Source organism: Dermochelys coriacea, chromosome 1 (genome assembly GCF_009764565.3).
Source record: "Dermochelys coriacea isolate rDerCor1 chromosome 1, rDerCor1.pri.v4, whole genome shotgun sequence".
In the NCBI taxonomy this organism is placed as follows: Eukaryota; Metazoa; Chordata; order Testudines; family Dermochelyidae; genus Dermochelys; species Dermochelys coriacea.
In genome coordinates this window covers 207637731-207653813 of record NC_050068.2, presented here as the reverse complement: position 1 = coordinate 207653813, position 16083 = coordinate 207637731, and the positions used below count along the sequence as shown (strand labels likewise).

The following is a 16083-nucleotide window of genomic DNA, read 5'->3' as shown; positions in this document are numbered from 1 at the left end:
ATAGTCAGTTTTAAAAATGAGCTAAAATTAATTTTAGATATCACACCTGTCCCTCGGTCCATTGCAAAAATATTTTCTTGCCCATTTCTGTGTAAATACTACAGTGGGTTTAATAAAATGTAAAAATGAACTGGGAAGCCAAGAGAATACCAATGCAGTTAGCAATATAAATGCATTACAAGTGTTTGGCCACAGAGAAAAGACAAATTAATGTGCCAGTGCTTTTTTCAATTGTTACAGATTTTCATCAAGTGTCCTAAACTTCCAGTATGATTTAATCCACTAATAGATGGCCTAGATGGAAAAACAAATGTCTCTGTCTATTACAGTGATTGAGTGCTCTGGTGTGACATTGCTAAACTGAGCATGAAGGTGGTAGGGTGCCATACTGTAAAAGAGACTTGGTTGTACTTAGAAGCCCTTATAAGTTCGGGTTTTAGAGACAGCATGTCATATTAACAGTTTATTACAGTGACACTTGGAGTCTATTTCCCAAATCACATGATGACAATAATATTTTCTAGCATTTTTAATGACACCACTGTAAAGTTGTATTCTCACTGTTTTGCAGCTGAAGAGATAAAAAAGCTCCGGAAACAGTTGGATGAACTCCAGAAGGAAAATGGGCGATACATAGAACTACTGAAAGCAAATGACATTTGCCTGTATGATGATCCCACAATTCACTGGAAAGGGAATCTCAAAAGTGCAAAGGTCTCTGTTGTTATTCCTAGCGATCAGGTTCAAAAGAACATTATTGTCTATTCGAATGGGAGTCAGCCTGGTGGAAATAACCAGGGGGCATCTGTCCAGGGAATAACTTTTAATGTTGGTCATAACTTACAAAAACAAACAGCCAATGTTGTACCAGTTCAGAGAACTTGCAACCTAGTGACTCCTGTGACCATTTCTGGTGTTTACCCCACAGAAAACAAGCCCTGGTCTCAGACCACAGTTTCTCCATTGGCGTCCAGTCAACCAGTTCCTGCTGAGACTATGCTTGAGCTTTCCACCTCAGAGAACGAGCAGGACATGCTTACCTCTGCTACTGCAAGCTCACAGAATGCTTCTCAGTCTGGGACAGAACAAGAATTACAGTGTTCCTCAAATAGCACACCACAGAATGATCAAAATGTCCCCAAAATTAAAAATGGACAAGAATGCACCAAGTTAATGAAAAAAACAATCATGCATAGCATCAGCATTCCTTCTAACACCACCGTAGAGGCCTCTCAAGTTCAGCAGGTGAATGTGACCTCTTCAAGCTTACAGGATCCTAGAAGTGAATTTCAAGAAAGCTTTGTCGTTTCAGCAACTGATACCACTTGTACCCCATCTGTGAGACTCTCCATTGTGGATAGCCTCCCTTCAGTAAACATCCTCAAAAGTACAGACTTATTAAGTAGTGCTGGGGTGCCTGTCACTTCCGCAATAGAAACTGTTAAGGCTGTAACAGCAATAAGCACACTGCCTGCTGGTCCATTAGACAACTGTTGGTCTTTTTCAGGCTCTTCAGGTGTTGGCACTTCTGATTTGAAAAACATGAGTAGCCTTACACGGATCTCTTCAGCTGGAATCACACAAACCACATGGACTACTTTGCAACTAGCAGGAAACACTGTTCAGCCATTAACCCAGACACCGTCCAGTGTTATGACTGCATTGTTAAACGAGCCAGTTAATGGTGCTGGTACCATATCTTCCACCCATAACAGACATTTGGCTCCAAGCATCAGTTTGAATACTTCTGTGCCTGGAGATGGGCAGGCAGTTGAACAAATTGTTGTTTCCTTGCCCTCTTGCCCATCTGTACCTATGCAGCCATTAATCACTCAACCACAGGTTAAAACCCAACCTGCTGGAAACATCTTTCCATTGAATTCAGCTATGCAGGTAATTCAGATGGCTCAGACAATTGGGTCAGCTGTCACTGCGGTACCAGCTAATCAGAATGTCATAATTCTCCAGCCTCCTAACACGACTCCATGTCCCCCAGTGGTGAGAGCTGAAGTCCCCAGCCAAACTGTTAGTCAACAGATTGTAATTATACAAGCAGCTAATCAGAATTCTCTTCCTCTCCTCTCTGCCCAGCCCCCTGGTTCTCTCAGAGTTCCTGTGAATGGAGCCAGTCCAGTAGCAAGCTCTAACAGCTCTGTACAAAATGCCTCTGCTCCACAAACTTTTGGAGGGAAACATCTTGTCCATATATTACCAAGACCACCTTCTTTACCATCTTCTAGCGCTACACAAACTTTTTCAGTTACAATGTCAAATCAACAACAGCCTCAGACTATTTCTTTAAATGGACAGCTGTTTGCATTGCAACCTATGATGTCCTCATCTGGAGCTTCAAATCAAGCCCCTATGCAAATTATTCAACCTACCACTAGCGAAGATCCGAATACCAATGTTGCCCTCAATACATTTGGTGCTTTAGCTAACCTCAATCAGAGTATATCACAAATGGCTGGGCAAAGCTGTTTACAGCTGTCCCTTAGTCAGCCTACTAATCCAACAACTGCCAGCAGCCAGATTGCCCCAATTAACTGTGTTTCATTACCAACTTCTGCAGCATCTTCCATAGCTACTGAAAGTTCAACAGTGTTATCCAGTGCTTCTAATTCTATAAACACTTCTCCAAAAAAAGCTTCTGCTGGTTTGCCATCAAACATAAAATCAAAAAGGATAAACAAAAAGACAAGTACTAAAAAGCATTTAGCAGCCAACAGCAAAGCATCATGTCCAGTGAATCCTTGCAGAGATGCAGGGAAGCTTGATTGCACTAATCTGGAAGCTACAGCAGAGCATTCAGATGGTGAACGACTCATTGAAAACATTCCTGTAGTATCACAAGCCTTAGCTGTATCACAAGCAAATAGCGTGGCAGCACCAACTGATGTAAGCATTTCTCACTGTCAATCCAAAGAGACTCTGAGTTCTGAACAGATGGTGAGTTTACCAGAGCTGAGTTCAACAGAGGTACCGAGTTCATCACCACTAGAATCTGTGATGTCAGAACAATTTGTACTGGTTCCATCAAGTTCTAAAGATTCCACTGCTCTTCTGCAAACATCTCGGAATAACCCATTACCCGACTCTGTGTTTTCAGAATCTTCCAAATCGTGTGTTACCACCAGCATCTCAATGTCCTCTGCCACTGAAGTACACGTGACAATTTCTCAGGTTTCTGGGGCATTAGCACCACAAAACAGTGTAACGACAGACCATGCTTCTGAGGCAGAAAGCATTTCAGAGACCTGCAGTGTTGGGCAAGAGTCATCAATTGTAATTCAAACCACAGACTTGTTAGAGGGACAAGGTCTAACCAAAATGCTGTCTGACCTTACTAAAGAAAGAACAGCGATGCTAAAACCCTCCTTTTCACTTCAGGTGGAACATTCTGATTTCCCCCCAGAAAACTCTAAAACAATAAAATCAAATGTTGATTTGCCTGAGAAGCAGGAACTTTTGTTAATGAACACTGAAGGTGACACTCTCACGCAACATCATTCCTGCATTTCCGATCAAGAGGTTGTTAGTGGTTCTCTTATTGCTAGCAGGCAGGCGGACTCTCCAATGTCAACTAGCTCTGGGAGCAGTCGTGGCTTCTCAGTTGCATCCATGTTGCCAGACACATCTAGGGAAGATGTAACCAGCAGCACATCAACAAATACATGTAACAGTTGCACTTTTTCAGAGCAAACTGACATTGTAGCTCTTGCAGCAAGAGCTATTTTTGACCAAGAGAACCTTGAAAAAAGTGGAGGGGGGATACAAGTTAATTTAAGGGATGCTGCCTCTAAATCTTCTGAAGTTGCACCTTTGGAAAGTGAGCAGCAGCCTTTTAAACCACAAACAGTTAAAGCTAATGTAGGACAGCTGGAAGCAGCACCAAACAAATTCCATGCTCAGGATCCAGTGCAAACAAATGTTGATAGACCAGTGGAAAAAACAAGCTGTTCTGTAGGAGTGGAAACATCAAATACTGTACAGGTTTCAACTTCCCAGTCACCAAATGTAACCAGTTTAAGTGTAAATAATCTCATACATCAAAGTCGCATCATCCACCCCCTTGTTAGTTGCTCAGGTTTATCCCAGCCTTCAGAGCAAGCAGCTGTTCCTGCCACAGAGATTCGGTCCATATCATCTAGTTCCTATGTCAATCAGTCTCTAGGATCAGCTATGATGACTGAATATGTTCAAGATCAACTGAGTGCTATTAGGGCAAACACCATGCAGGCTCCACAGATGCAGGAACCACACTTAAAGCAGCAAAACCATGAAAGTCGCAAAGACTCTGCTAAACGTGCTGTCCAAGAGGACCTTCTGCTTTCTACAGCAAAGAGGCAGAAGCAGTGTCAGACAACACCTGTCAGGCTTGAAGGCGTGGCATTGACTAACCGAACACCAGACAGTATTGCTGACCAAACTCAAATGTTGGTTAGTCAGATACCTCCTAATTCATCCAATCCAGTTGTGTCAGTGAGCAATCAAGGGCACACAGATGGTCTTAACAGATTATTCCCATCCAACAACAACTTTGTGACCTCTGCTTTGAGGCAAACTGAAGTTCAGTGCAGTTCTCAGCCATCCATTTCAGAGCAGCAAGGTCAGACAGGAGGTCAGCATCTGCAACCTATACAGCATGTACCTGCTCAAGGCGTATCTCATCTTCATAGTAACCACCCATACTTAAAACAACAGCAGGCTGGACAGTTAAGAGAGAGGCATCACTTATATCAGCTACAGCACCATGTTCCTCATGCAGAGAGCTCAGTCCATTCTCAATCCCACAGTGTCCACCAACAAAGAGCAATACAGCAAGAGGTGCAAATGCAAAAGAAACGAAGCCTTGTCCAGGGAACCCAAGCGAGTCAACTTTCTTTACAGCAGAAGCATCATGGAAATGATCAAACTCGGCAAAAAAGTGGACAGCCTCATCCCCACCACCAGCAAATACAGCAGCAGATGCAGCAGCACTTTGGAGCTTCCCAGCCTGAAAAGAACTGTGAAAACCCTTCAACAAGCAGAAACCATCATAACCATCCTCAGAACCATCTAAATCAAGATATTATGCATCATCAGCAACAGGATGTTGGCAACAGACAGCAAGGCTCAGGGGTTTCATCCGAACATGTATCTGGACATAATCAGATGCAGAGACTTCTGACCGCCAGGGGCTTGGAGCAACAAATGGTGTCCCAGCCCAGTATTGTAACCAGGCCATCAGATATGACCTGTGCCCCACATAGACAAGAAAGAAACAGAGTTTCTAGTTACTCTGCAGAGGCACTTATTGGGAAGACACCTTCTAATTCAGAACAGAGAATAGGGATATCCCTTCAAGGCTCTAGGGTTCCAGACCAGCTTGAAATGAGAAGTTACCTTGATGTTTCTAGAAATAAAGGTTTGGTAATTCATAACATGCAGAGTCGTATATCTGTAGACCATGCGGTTGGCTCAGAAGTTCAACGGCTTTCTGATTGTCAGACATTCAAACCAAATGGGGCCAGCCAACAGCCAACAGGCAATTTTGATGTACAGGCCTCAAGAAATAGTGAAATTGGTAACTCTGTATCATCCCTCAGGGGCATGCAATCACAAACTTTTCGAATTAGTCAAAATACTGGGCCACCCATAGAGAGACAAAAGAGATTGCCCTATCAACCGGTTCGGGGTATTCCAACGGGAAATGCTCTTCCGCCAAGGGACAATGAAAATACATGCCACCAAAGTTTTATGCAGAGTTTACTTGCCCCTCATCTTGGAGATCAGGTTAGTGGAAGCCAAAGATCAATTTCAGAACATCAGAGGAATACGCAGTGCAGTGCATCCTCCACAATTGAATACAATTGTCCCCCAGCACGAGAGAGCGTCCACATTCGAAGAGATGGTGAAGGTCAGAATAGAGAAAGTTGTGACATGTCTATGGGTACAATTAATACTAGGAATAGTTCTTTAAATATTCCTTTTTCAAGTTCTTCTTCTTCAGGAGATATTCAAGGTCGAAACACAAGCCCAAATATTTCTGTACAGAAGTCCAATCCCATGAGAATGACTGACAATCATGGAACCAAGAGCCACATGAATACACCTGTTTCTAGCAACATTCATGGAGTTGTCCGGCCAGCTCTCCCACACCCTGCTATCTCTCATGGGAATGCTGAGCAAGGGCAACCATCTGTTCGTCAACCAAATTCTTCAGTTACTCAGCGATCAAGGCATCCTCTGCAGGATAATAGTGGTTCTAAAATCCGCCAGCCTGAAAGGAATCGATCTGGAAATCAAAGACATGGCAATGTATTTGACCCTAGTCTGCCCCATCTTCCCCTGTCTACTGGTGGCAGTATGATCCTTGGGCGCCAACAATCTACGATAGAAAAAAGAGGCAGCATTGTCCGTTTTATGTCTGATGGCCCTCAAGTGTCTAATGATAATGCAGCCCCTGACCAGCATGCTTTGTCTCAAAATTTTGGATTCCCATTTATTCCAGAGGGTAGTATGAATCCACCAATAAATGCCAATACTTCTTTCATTCCACCGGTTACTCAGCCCAGTGCCACCCGAACACCAGCCCTAATCCCAGTAGATCCTCAAAATACACTGCCATCTTTCTATCCGCCTTATTCTCCTGCTCATCCTACTCTTTCCAATGACATTTCTATCCCTTACTTTCCCAATCAAATGTTTCCTAATCCAAGCACAGAAAAGCCCAGTAGCGGAGGTTTAAACAATCGATTTGGATCCATTTTATCTCCTCCCAGACCAGTTGGTTTTGCTCAGCCAAGTTTTCCTCTTCTCCCAGATATGCCGCCAATGCACATGACCAATACGTCACACTTATCCAATTTTAACTTGACATCTTTGTTTCCAGAAATAGCCACAGCTCTTCCTCCAGATGGTTCAGCAATGTCACCTTTGCTTTCAATAGCAAACACGTCAGCTTCAGATTCTTCCAAGCAATCCTCAAACCGACCTGCCCACAACATAAGCCATATTCTAGGTCATGATTGTAGTTCAGCTGTATGAAAATTGATAGACTGACGGTTTAGTCTGAAGGGTTATGTTTATATTTAAAAAAAAAAAGGCATCCTTGAAGAGACCATTCATAGCATCACTGTTTGTCTAAAAGTATGTATATATGTGGGTACTTCTGTATTTATATATATACTGTATATCCACCCACTTACTAACTTTAAAGCACCAGTGCCTATAGCAATTCTTATTATTAACAGTAAGAATGCAACACCTAGAGCTGTGCAAATATTGAATGTTGATTTTACAGCATTCAAAAATCTGATCGTTCCAGAATAACTGACACTTTCAGCTCTTGGATCTAAAGTACCAAGTAAAAGATTAGCCTTGTGGGAGATGAGACTGGAGGAAATAAGTCCTTGAGTTTTTATTTTAATTCTTTGTTAATTAACTTGTCCAGAAGATAAAGTGAACTGTTTAGAATTTGGGGTTTTTTGTAAAGTATCTTAAAGAGCCTGGAACATACCTGGTCTTTAAGTCAAATTGGTATCAAGCCAGTTTTAGTTGATAGAGACATTGGCTTTTTGTCTGTTAAAGCTTGTGACATACATTCTAATTAAGGCAGAGTTAATCAGGTAAAAATTTGTATGTATATTTCCAGGGTCAGCTTCTGAGCAGCAGTAAAACATTTATGTTATTTTAAAACATTCAGTTTCCCTTAAAACTTGATTTGCTGTCACTTTCTGTGGAGAAGAATTTTATTCAGATTTGTATTTGGAATGGCATCAATTCCTGCTGAACTGTATATAGAGTTTTTAATATAATTTATTACCCCTTTTAGTGTAATCAACATAGACACAGCCGTCCATTTTTTTTTTTTTTTTGTCATCTGTCAGTTGTTTGTATGCTGCAAGTTACATCAAGGTATCTTAACTATACCTTGTTTAGCACTTTCTTTATGAGTCTTTTTTTTTTTTCTTGTAATCCATGTTCTTGTATCTATGTCCGCTTTCCTCAGTTCTTTGGATTAAGGACCCTTCCTGTAATTCACAGCAAATGAGCAAACTGCTATGCCTACATGGAATCCCATTGAAGGTAATAGGGCTCCCTGTGGACACAGCAATCTGCCCACTCGCTGTGAATGGCAGGATCAAGGCCCAATTTAATATTAATACTTTGCACTTAAATAGCACCTTTTAGATAACCCAGTGTGATTGTGGGTGGGGCAGAGAGATGAATGTGTCAATGCCTAAACATACAGCATATTGGGAAGTTCTTTCTGATTTGTGGGGAAGGACAAGAGGGACAGATGTTGACTGATTTTGTTTTGAATTTTTTTAATATTTGCAAAAGAATTGTACACTGTATGGTCCCATTTCATTAAGTGAAAATGAGGACAGACCTAGGTAAGTGGTATTTATTTAGTAACTACTGCAACATAATTATCTTGAAGGAAGGCAGAAGTCTTTTTTGTATTCATCCAAAACCATTACTCCAGATGTTTTCTATTTTTGCTTCCACCAGCCCTCCTATCCCTATCTCCCTAAACTCTAGGATCAAGCTGGGGCCACAATGAGGGGTAACAGCCAGAGTTTCTCTGAGGCATCCTTCCTGTGCAGACCAGGTGCAGGCAAAATGCTTCAAGCAGCACTAGGTGTACTGAGCTGTATAGTGCTCTATAGGCCTGCACCTGAAAGCTGCAGCATGATCTCCTGTGTTTGCTGCCAAATGCTTGAGGGATGGGGGAGGCCAGGCCACACCCCGTCGTGGCTATGAACCATCACCGCCTAGCCCATTCTCATTTGTGGATATGCTTAAAAAAAGGAGTCTCTTTGTTCACCCCAGCTGTGGCCCCATATGGATGAAGCCAGTTTTGGGGGTAGACTGAGGATCTGATTCTCATATATAGTAGTCCTCTTTGCACTGCTCTGGCATATTAAAGGAGTCTTAAAGAGGGCACAAATGCAAGGAGACCTTAGTGTATATGAGAATCAGGCCCTGTGTCTATAATCTGTCCTGAGGGTGATTTCACTGGTAACACTATATATGGCCTGGTATGAATGGCTGTGCTTCAGCCTGAAAAGTAAAGAGAAATGGTTCTGTCTCAAACTGGGAATCCCGTTCTAATTCAAATGGGAAGTCTCTTGAGGGCACTGAACGTATTTGGTGCTTCAAGTTTCAGTGTTTGTCAGAAACAACGAATGAAATAAAAATTGCAAAAGTTTGTTTATTGCAAAGTAAACATGTTTTTGTTCCATTTTCAGGTTACACTGAAAGGTAGAACCTATGAGAAGTCAGTGCCACAGCCTGAGGCAACTGGTTTATGCAGAATGATAGGGGTAGGAATTGCCACCAGTTTCAGCTTTGTGACTAACTGGACATCCGAAGGGTTTTATGAGGTTCAGCTAATCACTGTTTGTCTCGAGTTTTCAAATACTGTAATGTCCCATGCCCTGCCTTATGCCGTGGAACAAGTTCCATAATGTTGAACAGTGCCATTGACCTGCGTCATGAGACCGCTTATGTCGGCATTTATACCTGTGAAAGTGAGTGTAAAACACAGCCATGCCGATGTGGTAGTATTTCACACTCACAAATGTAAGTGGCTACACAAGAGACAAAGCAGTGGAGGATTGGGTCACGTTCATAAAATGAGATTAATTTTTTTTTTTAAATTCCTAGGTGTTGCTTTATTCCCACTCATCATTCCAGGCATTCATATAGAACAGCTTCACGTTGCAGTTTCCACACTACAAAGTCTCAATTGCTTCATGAGGCCTCTGAAAGTTGAAGTGAATGTGTGAAATTAGTAAGGCAAATTCATCATTCATATAACTCTATTGACTTCACTGAAGTTATACCAGGGTTAAATTAGGTCCTGTGTTTTCTTCAGGGGATGCAGGGCAATCTTTTTGCTTGTTGTGTATTTTATTCTGAATGGATGTAAACAAATAGCATAGTAATTTTACATATAACCTAAACTGCCCCACACTCCCCACTGCCCACCTACAAAGAATGTAGAAAAGAGTGGCCCCATTTCATATGACACCGATAGTCTAAGTATGAATACAGGTGTCTTTAGTGACATAAAGACCCTGTAACTTTGCAGGAACCATGCATTCCTGTGGCACACGGCTCAAAAGTAATTATCAAGAAACCTATACTGTTTAGAGAACGTAATCCTGCAGTACAGTTGCAGAGCACGGTAGTTCCTATGTAATCCCAAAAACAACGAGGAGTCTGGTGGCACCTTAAAGACTAACAGATTTATTTGGGCATAAGCTTTTGTGGGTAAAAAACCCACTTCTTCAGATACATGGAGTAAAAATTACTGATGTAGGCATAAATGTACTGACACACAAAGAGATTCCCTTCTCTTCATGTGTCTGTATATTTGTGCCTGCATCTGTAATTTACACTCCTCATTGTTTTTGTGGATACAGACTAACATGGCTACCCCTATTGATACTTGATATGTAATCATAGTGCCACTATCTAGTGACTTTTGTAGAAACTACTTACCGAGTGCAGAAGGGGGAAATTCCATCTGTCTTTTCCCCATCTTGTTCACAACACTTTCTTTTGAACTCTGATCAAATTCCAGTGTAAGCCATATATATATGGCTAATAGTTAAGGGTAGTTAAATGATATTTTAACTTATCCTGCTGACATTTATCACATTAAAGTTGGTATATTGATGGTTTGTGTGAGATCAGAATTGGCTGACTGCTGAGAAAAGAAAGGAAGCATAAAAACAAACTAGAAAGCTTGGTAATGGACCCTCTCCTTCTGAAAGGGCCATATTGAATATCTCTTGGCCATTCTGTTGCACTCCATCCTTTTTCTGAAAAAGGGGTCAATGTTTGGCTGCTTAATCAGTCTGAAAGATTGCCTGTTCCCCTGAAACAGCTTTTTCTGGATTTCCCTCTTAAAGGGCTCATCATTTTCTACCTGGAGAAATGGCCCTGCACTTGCTTTCCTAACAGCAACCTCCCAGTGACCAGATAGATTGTTACAAAACATACATTCCTTATGGGTGCCTGAATTAAGGATTTACTGCCCACCTCACTTACTTTAAGGTGGCAATCTAGTACTAAATCAATCTATCAACTTTTTCCTCTCCATGGTCCTCTTCTGTTTTGTTTTTAAATTATCCACGAGAACAGCAGTCAAAAGCCAAATTGCAGAGAGCCAAATTCTGCTCTTATTTAATCCAAATTTACAGCAATGTAACCTCACTGAGTTACTCGGGCTTCACGCTTGCGTAAATGAGAGGAAAGTTTGTCCCTAACATGTAAATCTATCAACAGGAATTGGCTGGTCGTAACTTAGTTCTGATCCTTTGGGGCAAGCAACCAAGTGCTAGGTCTTGACAGGTGACTGTGTGCTTAATACTGGCTAGAACATGGGTACAAACTAAAAAGTTACCTTTTGTTTTATTGTGCTAAAATGGCATTGTATGAATTAAAATATTTCTCATCTTACTCCCCTAGGAGATTGTATACATGGGGACATAGCCTGGAGTAGTTATACTTTATTCTGCATTAGCTTCCTGTGTATATTCTCTTATTCTGCACTGAAGAGTGCCTTTGAGCAGTTTAACTTAAAAGACATTCAGTGCAGAATGAGAGCATCCACACAGAGAGCTACTGTGGAGTAGCTGTTGTACTTCAAATTCACAACCTAGCTTATTTTGCAATAGCTTCCCTGTGTAGACAAGCCCTAAGCTTTCTCTATATATTGCCTTAAGGTAAATATATATGTATCCTCTCCAGTATCCTTAGAGCACAGGCTTCCCTAAGGCACCTTTTTCTATTATTATTCGTTATTCACACCCAGGCCTAATGGTTTGTTACAGGATTCACAGTTGTCAGGTGGTTTTGGTTAAAGCGGATAGTGTGAAGAAATGCAGAAGAGAAAGCAATCACCTCTCTCTTTCTCCTGCCTTGTTGATGCCGGTGAACTAAACATCATTCTTCAGTAGAGAGGATTTAAATTTAATTAAATAGCTTTTAACAGTTTTTATTGCAAATGAAGATTAGTTTGATTAAAATAACAGGACCAGGACACTTGGATGGAGATATATACATATGTGGCCAAACTGTGAATGTGTAAGTGACCATGAGAAATGACTAGCCCTGCTGGTAAGTGTGGTGTTTCTGCAAACTCTTTCCAGTGCAAGCTGGGAGCAGGTGTTTCTGTTCATTTTTGGATTGGCAAGAGGAAAGACTTAACATCTGAAGTACTTTCAGTGGGAACAAGTATCTCTGTTTTCTCTGACACTGAAATGGTTATGTTTAGGTTTCAGATTAATGGGAAGAGTTTGATGTAAGGCACGTCTTTAACATATTTTCTGGACAAGTTCATTTGGAAAAGTGGCTTCTGACCAGATAACTCTATTTTTATAATTATTACATATCTTCAGTGTACATTAAAGACCAGAAATTCAGAGGCATTATGCAAAATGAGAGCACCTTTTTTTAAATAGCAACATGAGTTCAGTATGTTCAGTTAAAATATAAATAGGAATTTCTACAGGCAAATGTTCCCCTCATGAAATATCTATGGCACCAACAGCCACTTGGCAGCTGTTTCTCCTAAGTATCAACTGACAATTAAAAAGACAAAGTATTTTTAGAATCAATTTAAAAATTCCTTTCCCTCCAACATACAGTTCATAATAACCCCTGAAACTGGAATTTTTTCTTCCTCATGAGTGAGCACTATTTTGTTGTCAAAGGGTGCTAACTATATTTTGGTTACTTTTTTATTATTGAAGGGGAAAGATACAAGCAGTATTACCTGGATTTTACAAAGCAAAGAATAATAATAAAGAATTCTGAGCCTATCAACTTTCACAGTATTTCTTCTTTTCACGCTGTGATGGTATTGCCACATCTGGTAAGCACTGTGTATAAGTTTCAGCTTCCCCTAGATCAGTTCAACAAACAATAGCTACAGGACATAGGGAGTGGGTCCCATCCATTTTAGTGCAATGTTTGTCTCCTTTTAACATGCATCCTGTGAGGAATCTTGAAGAATCAGGGTAGGACCAGGTTCAGTTTGAAGCAGACTATATAATAATACTTCTTTAACAGTTTTCATCAAGAGTTGGTCTCAAAGTGTCTTACAAAAATGAGCAAGTATTTATCCCCATTTTTAGTAGCTAGAAAAACCTCATAGACAAAGAAGTGAAGTGATTTGCTCAAGACCACACGCTGTCAGTAACAGACTCAGATTAGAACACAAATCTTTCTACTCCTATTCCTCTTCTCTGATCACTAAACGGCGGCGTAGATGCAAGTACCTATCTCTGCAAAATGCTCTGGTATTCTCTGTGAGCAGTACTGCCTGAATTTTGCACAGATTTCCTACTGCACTTTAAAACTGTGCTCTGCTGCCACCATGACAGGTGACTGTAATGCTATTTCAGAAAGCCAGTGGGCCTGGCAGCATCCCAGAGACCCAGTGACTACCCAGAGAAAAGAATTCAAATTGTTATTTCTGACCTACTGTTGTCCTTTAATCTTATTTAGCCAAACACTTACTGAGAGCTGTGATTCTCCTTTCTCTATCCCCCGTTCCCCCTTTTGGAGAACTGGCTTGTCCTAAATTGATCTTCCTTTGACTTGAGATGGTTGGGAGGAAAGGCTGTAGAAGTAAGATCAATTTATGCCAAATTTTTCCAGTGTTTTGTTTTGATGTCAAATGGTTTAAAGGCCCATAATAATTAGCTGTATCTACACTCAATTTTTCTGGTAATATTTCCCACTCTTTCTACCACGGGTCCAGCATTGTCGGTGGTAACTTGGGCGGGAGTGCTAGTGTTTTAAGCACCGTGTTGTCTAATGCTGCTCAGAGCAGGTCTACATCACACAGAAGGCTAGCAGCTGCAACACCCTATCTGCCCTAGCACTCCTGCAGTTCCTAACACCCATGACAGCTGAGCCTGTTATAGCAATGGCTGGAAATTTTAGCAAAAATTTCTTGTGGCAGACAAGGCCATGGTGTCACAGAACCTTCTTCTATTCATGGTAATGACAGTTACTTTAAGTGTGCAACTTGTAAAGCAACATATTACTTGTTTATTTGCAGATAACCACATTTTTCATTGATAGAGTAAATATAATAAACAGTTATCATTTGCAATGCACTGTATCTGTAAATGGGTAGCCGCCTTTAGTGGCTAAATGTTCATGTGTACACACAACTATTCCTCATAAGAGAAGTTTAGGTATTTCCCTGTCCCTCACTACATTGTCCCATTTTCCCAGTCTTAATATAGACTCCAACTTTGTCATGCCATTCTCTTGCATAGCCCACAAACATGGGGATGTCTAAAATGGTAATGTACAGTACCCATTTCCCCACACACAGTGAGAAGGAATGCCGATATGGATTTCACCACAGGAAAGAAATCAAAGATGCTCTTGATTTCCATAAGGTAATAATTTTATTTATACTCGGTCCAGAATTTTCTGCTGTGTACAATCGACTACAAGCTGTACATTACCTGATTATAGCCCCAGTGGAAACTCCCACTACTATTTTGCAAGGGAAAAAGGAAATCCAGAGCAGAAATGTATAATAAACATGATCAGGAACATCTTGCAATTGTAAATAAGATCTTGTTCTGTTTATTTTGGCATCTTTTTACAAATGTGTTGCTTTCAGGTGTAAATATCCCAGACCATGATCTTGTTCAAAGTTCTGAGATTTTTATTGTTAAATGTAACACTTTGTTTAATGGTTGTAATAATTATTTGTATAGATATGAACATTAAAGTATTTTATTAAAAAAATTAAAATTATTGTTTGTGTACTGTGTTCTTTTTGGATGATTTGAGTATATCAAGTTTCTAGAAAAAAAGTTGTAAATTAATTTTTCTTAAACAATACTTTTTAAAAAAATTACACATTTGAAGCTCAGGAAATTCCAGAGGAGATTTTTAGAGACATTCTCACTTGTAAAAACAACGAGGAGTCTGGTGGCACCTTAAGGACTAAGATTTATTTGGGCATAAGCTTTTGTGGGTAAAAACCCCCACTTCTTCAGGTGCATAGACTCACTTGTAGCAAACCCATAGATTTTCTCAACTGTTCTTCAGTGAGAAAGCACCAGAATGAGGCACTACATTTCTCCTCTGCTCTTCCACTTCTGTTTGGTTTCCTGGCAGTAGCAGTAGCCATTCCTTTGTGACTGAGGTTTCAAGGCCCTCCAACAGTAGTGTTCAATGAGATGGAGGTGCTTTTGCTTGCTACTGCTGCAAACACAGCTGCTGAAGCTGTGGAGAAAATCTGCCTGCTACAAGCACCTTTCACACATAGTACCTCGGTTGATTGGAGATAAAGTATATGTGATTGATGTTTGGTTCCTAAATTTATCTGAGCTGGATTGGAATGTTGGCAGCAAACAGAGATTTTCATTCTGATTGTAGAATCCTGCCCACAAAATCCTCATTGAATCTTACAAATCAGAGATGGAAAAGATCAATGGATCTCCTTGTTTATTTCCCACCCTTAGGGCCAGGGTGGGATTGTTTCCTAGGGAGTCATGCTTGTGCTTTGATTTATTTAGTTTTAAGTGTCCCAAGCAATGGGGCTTCCCTCTTACCCTAGGAAACTGTTCTCTTCCTCTCCTTTGTATATCTCACTCTCAGGAAGTTTTCCTTAATATTCAGCCTTGATAATTAAGTTTTTGATTATTACATCCCTTTCTAATTACATAAACTCTTCTCTCCTGCTGCTAACTGGCTTCAGATGGCTGTAGTTCTCATGTGTCTCCCTCTATTCCCTTGGTTGTTGGGCATGGCCTTTTCTCTGAATTCTCCTGGATGATCTGATTGCTTTTTCTACATATGGATAATGTAAGTTTCATTTCAAAGTCCAGCCTGTATCCTAGAGAGCTTTATTGCACTTCTCAAGTGGCTCACATCAGTCTGCCCTAGCACTCCTTGACTGAGGTTCTACCAGCAATGCCTGGTCACATCTTACTGTTTCACTGGTGCACAAACTCCAAACAGATTATAAACTCAGAAGAACAGAGGCCCAGCAAGAAGTAGGGGAATTAAAGTACCCCCTTGCACCCACTAGGTAGAAGCTTCTCT

The 16083-nt window shown here is 40.8% G+C and overlaps 1 protein-coding gene across 2 annotated transcripts in view; it reads left to right on the top strand.

The window, feature by feature from the left end:
• Positions 1-9768, top strand: part of USF3 (upstream transcription factor family member 3) — a 106038-nt gene extending 96270 nt beyond the window's left edge. For both annotated transcript variants that reach the window (XM_038399188.2, XM_038399197.2), the window contains one exon: positions 572-9768. In XM_038399188.2, the coding sequence (XP_038255116.1) occupies positions 572-7029 (6458 nt within the window). In that variant the 3' untranslated portion in view covers positions 7030-9768. The remainder of the gene's footprint in view (positions 1-571) is intronic.
• Positions 9769-16083: the final 6315 nt, after the last annotated feature.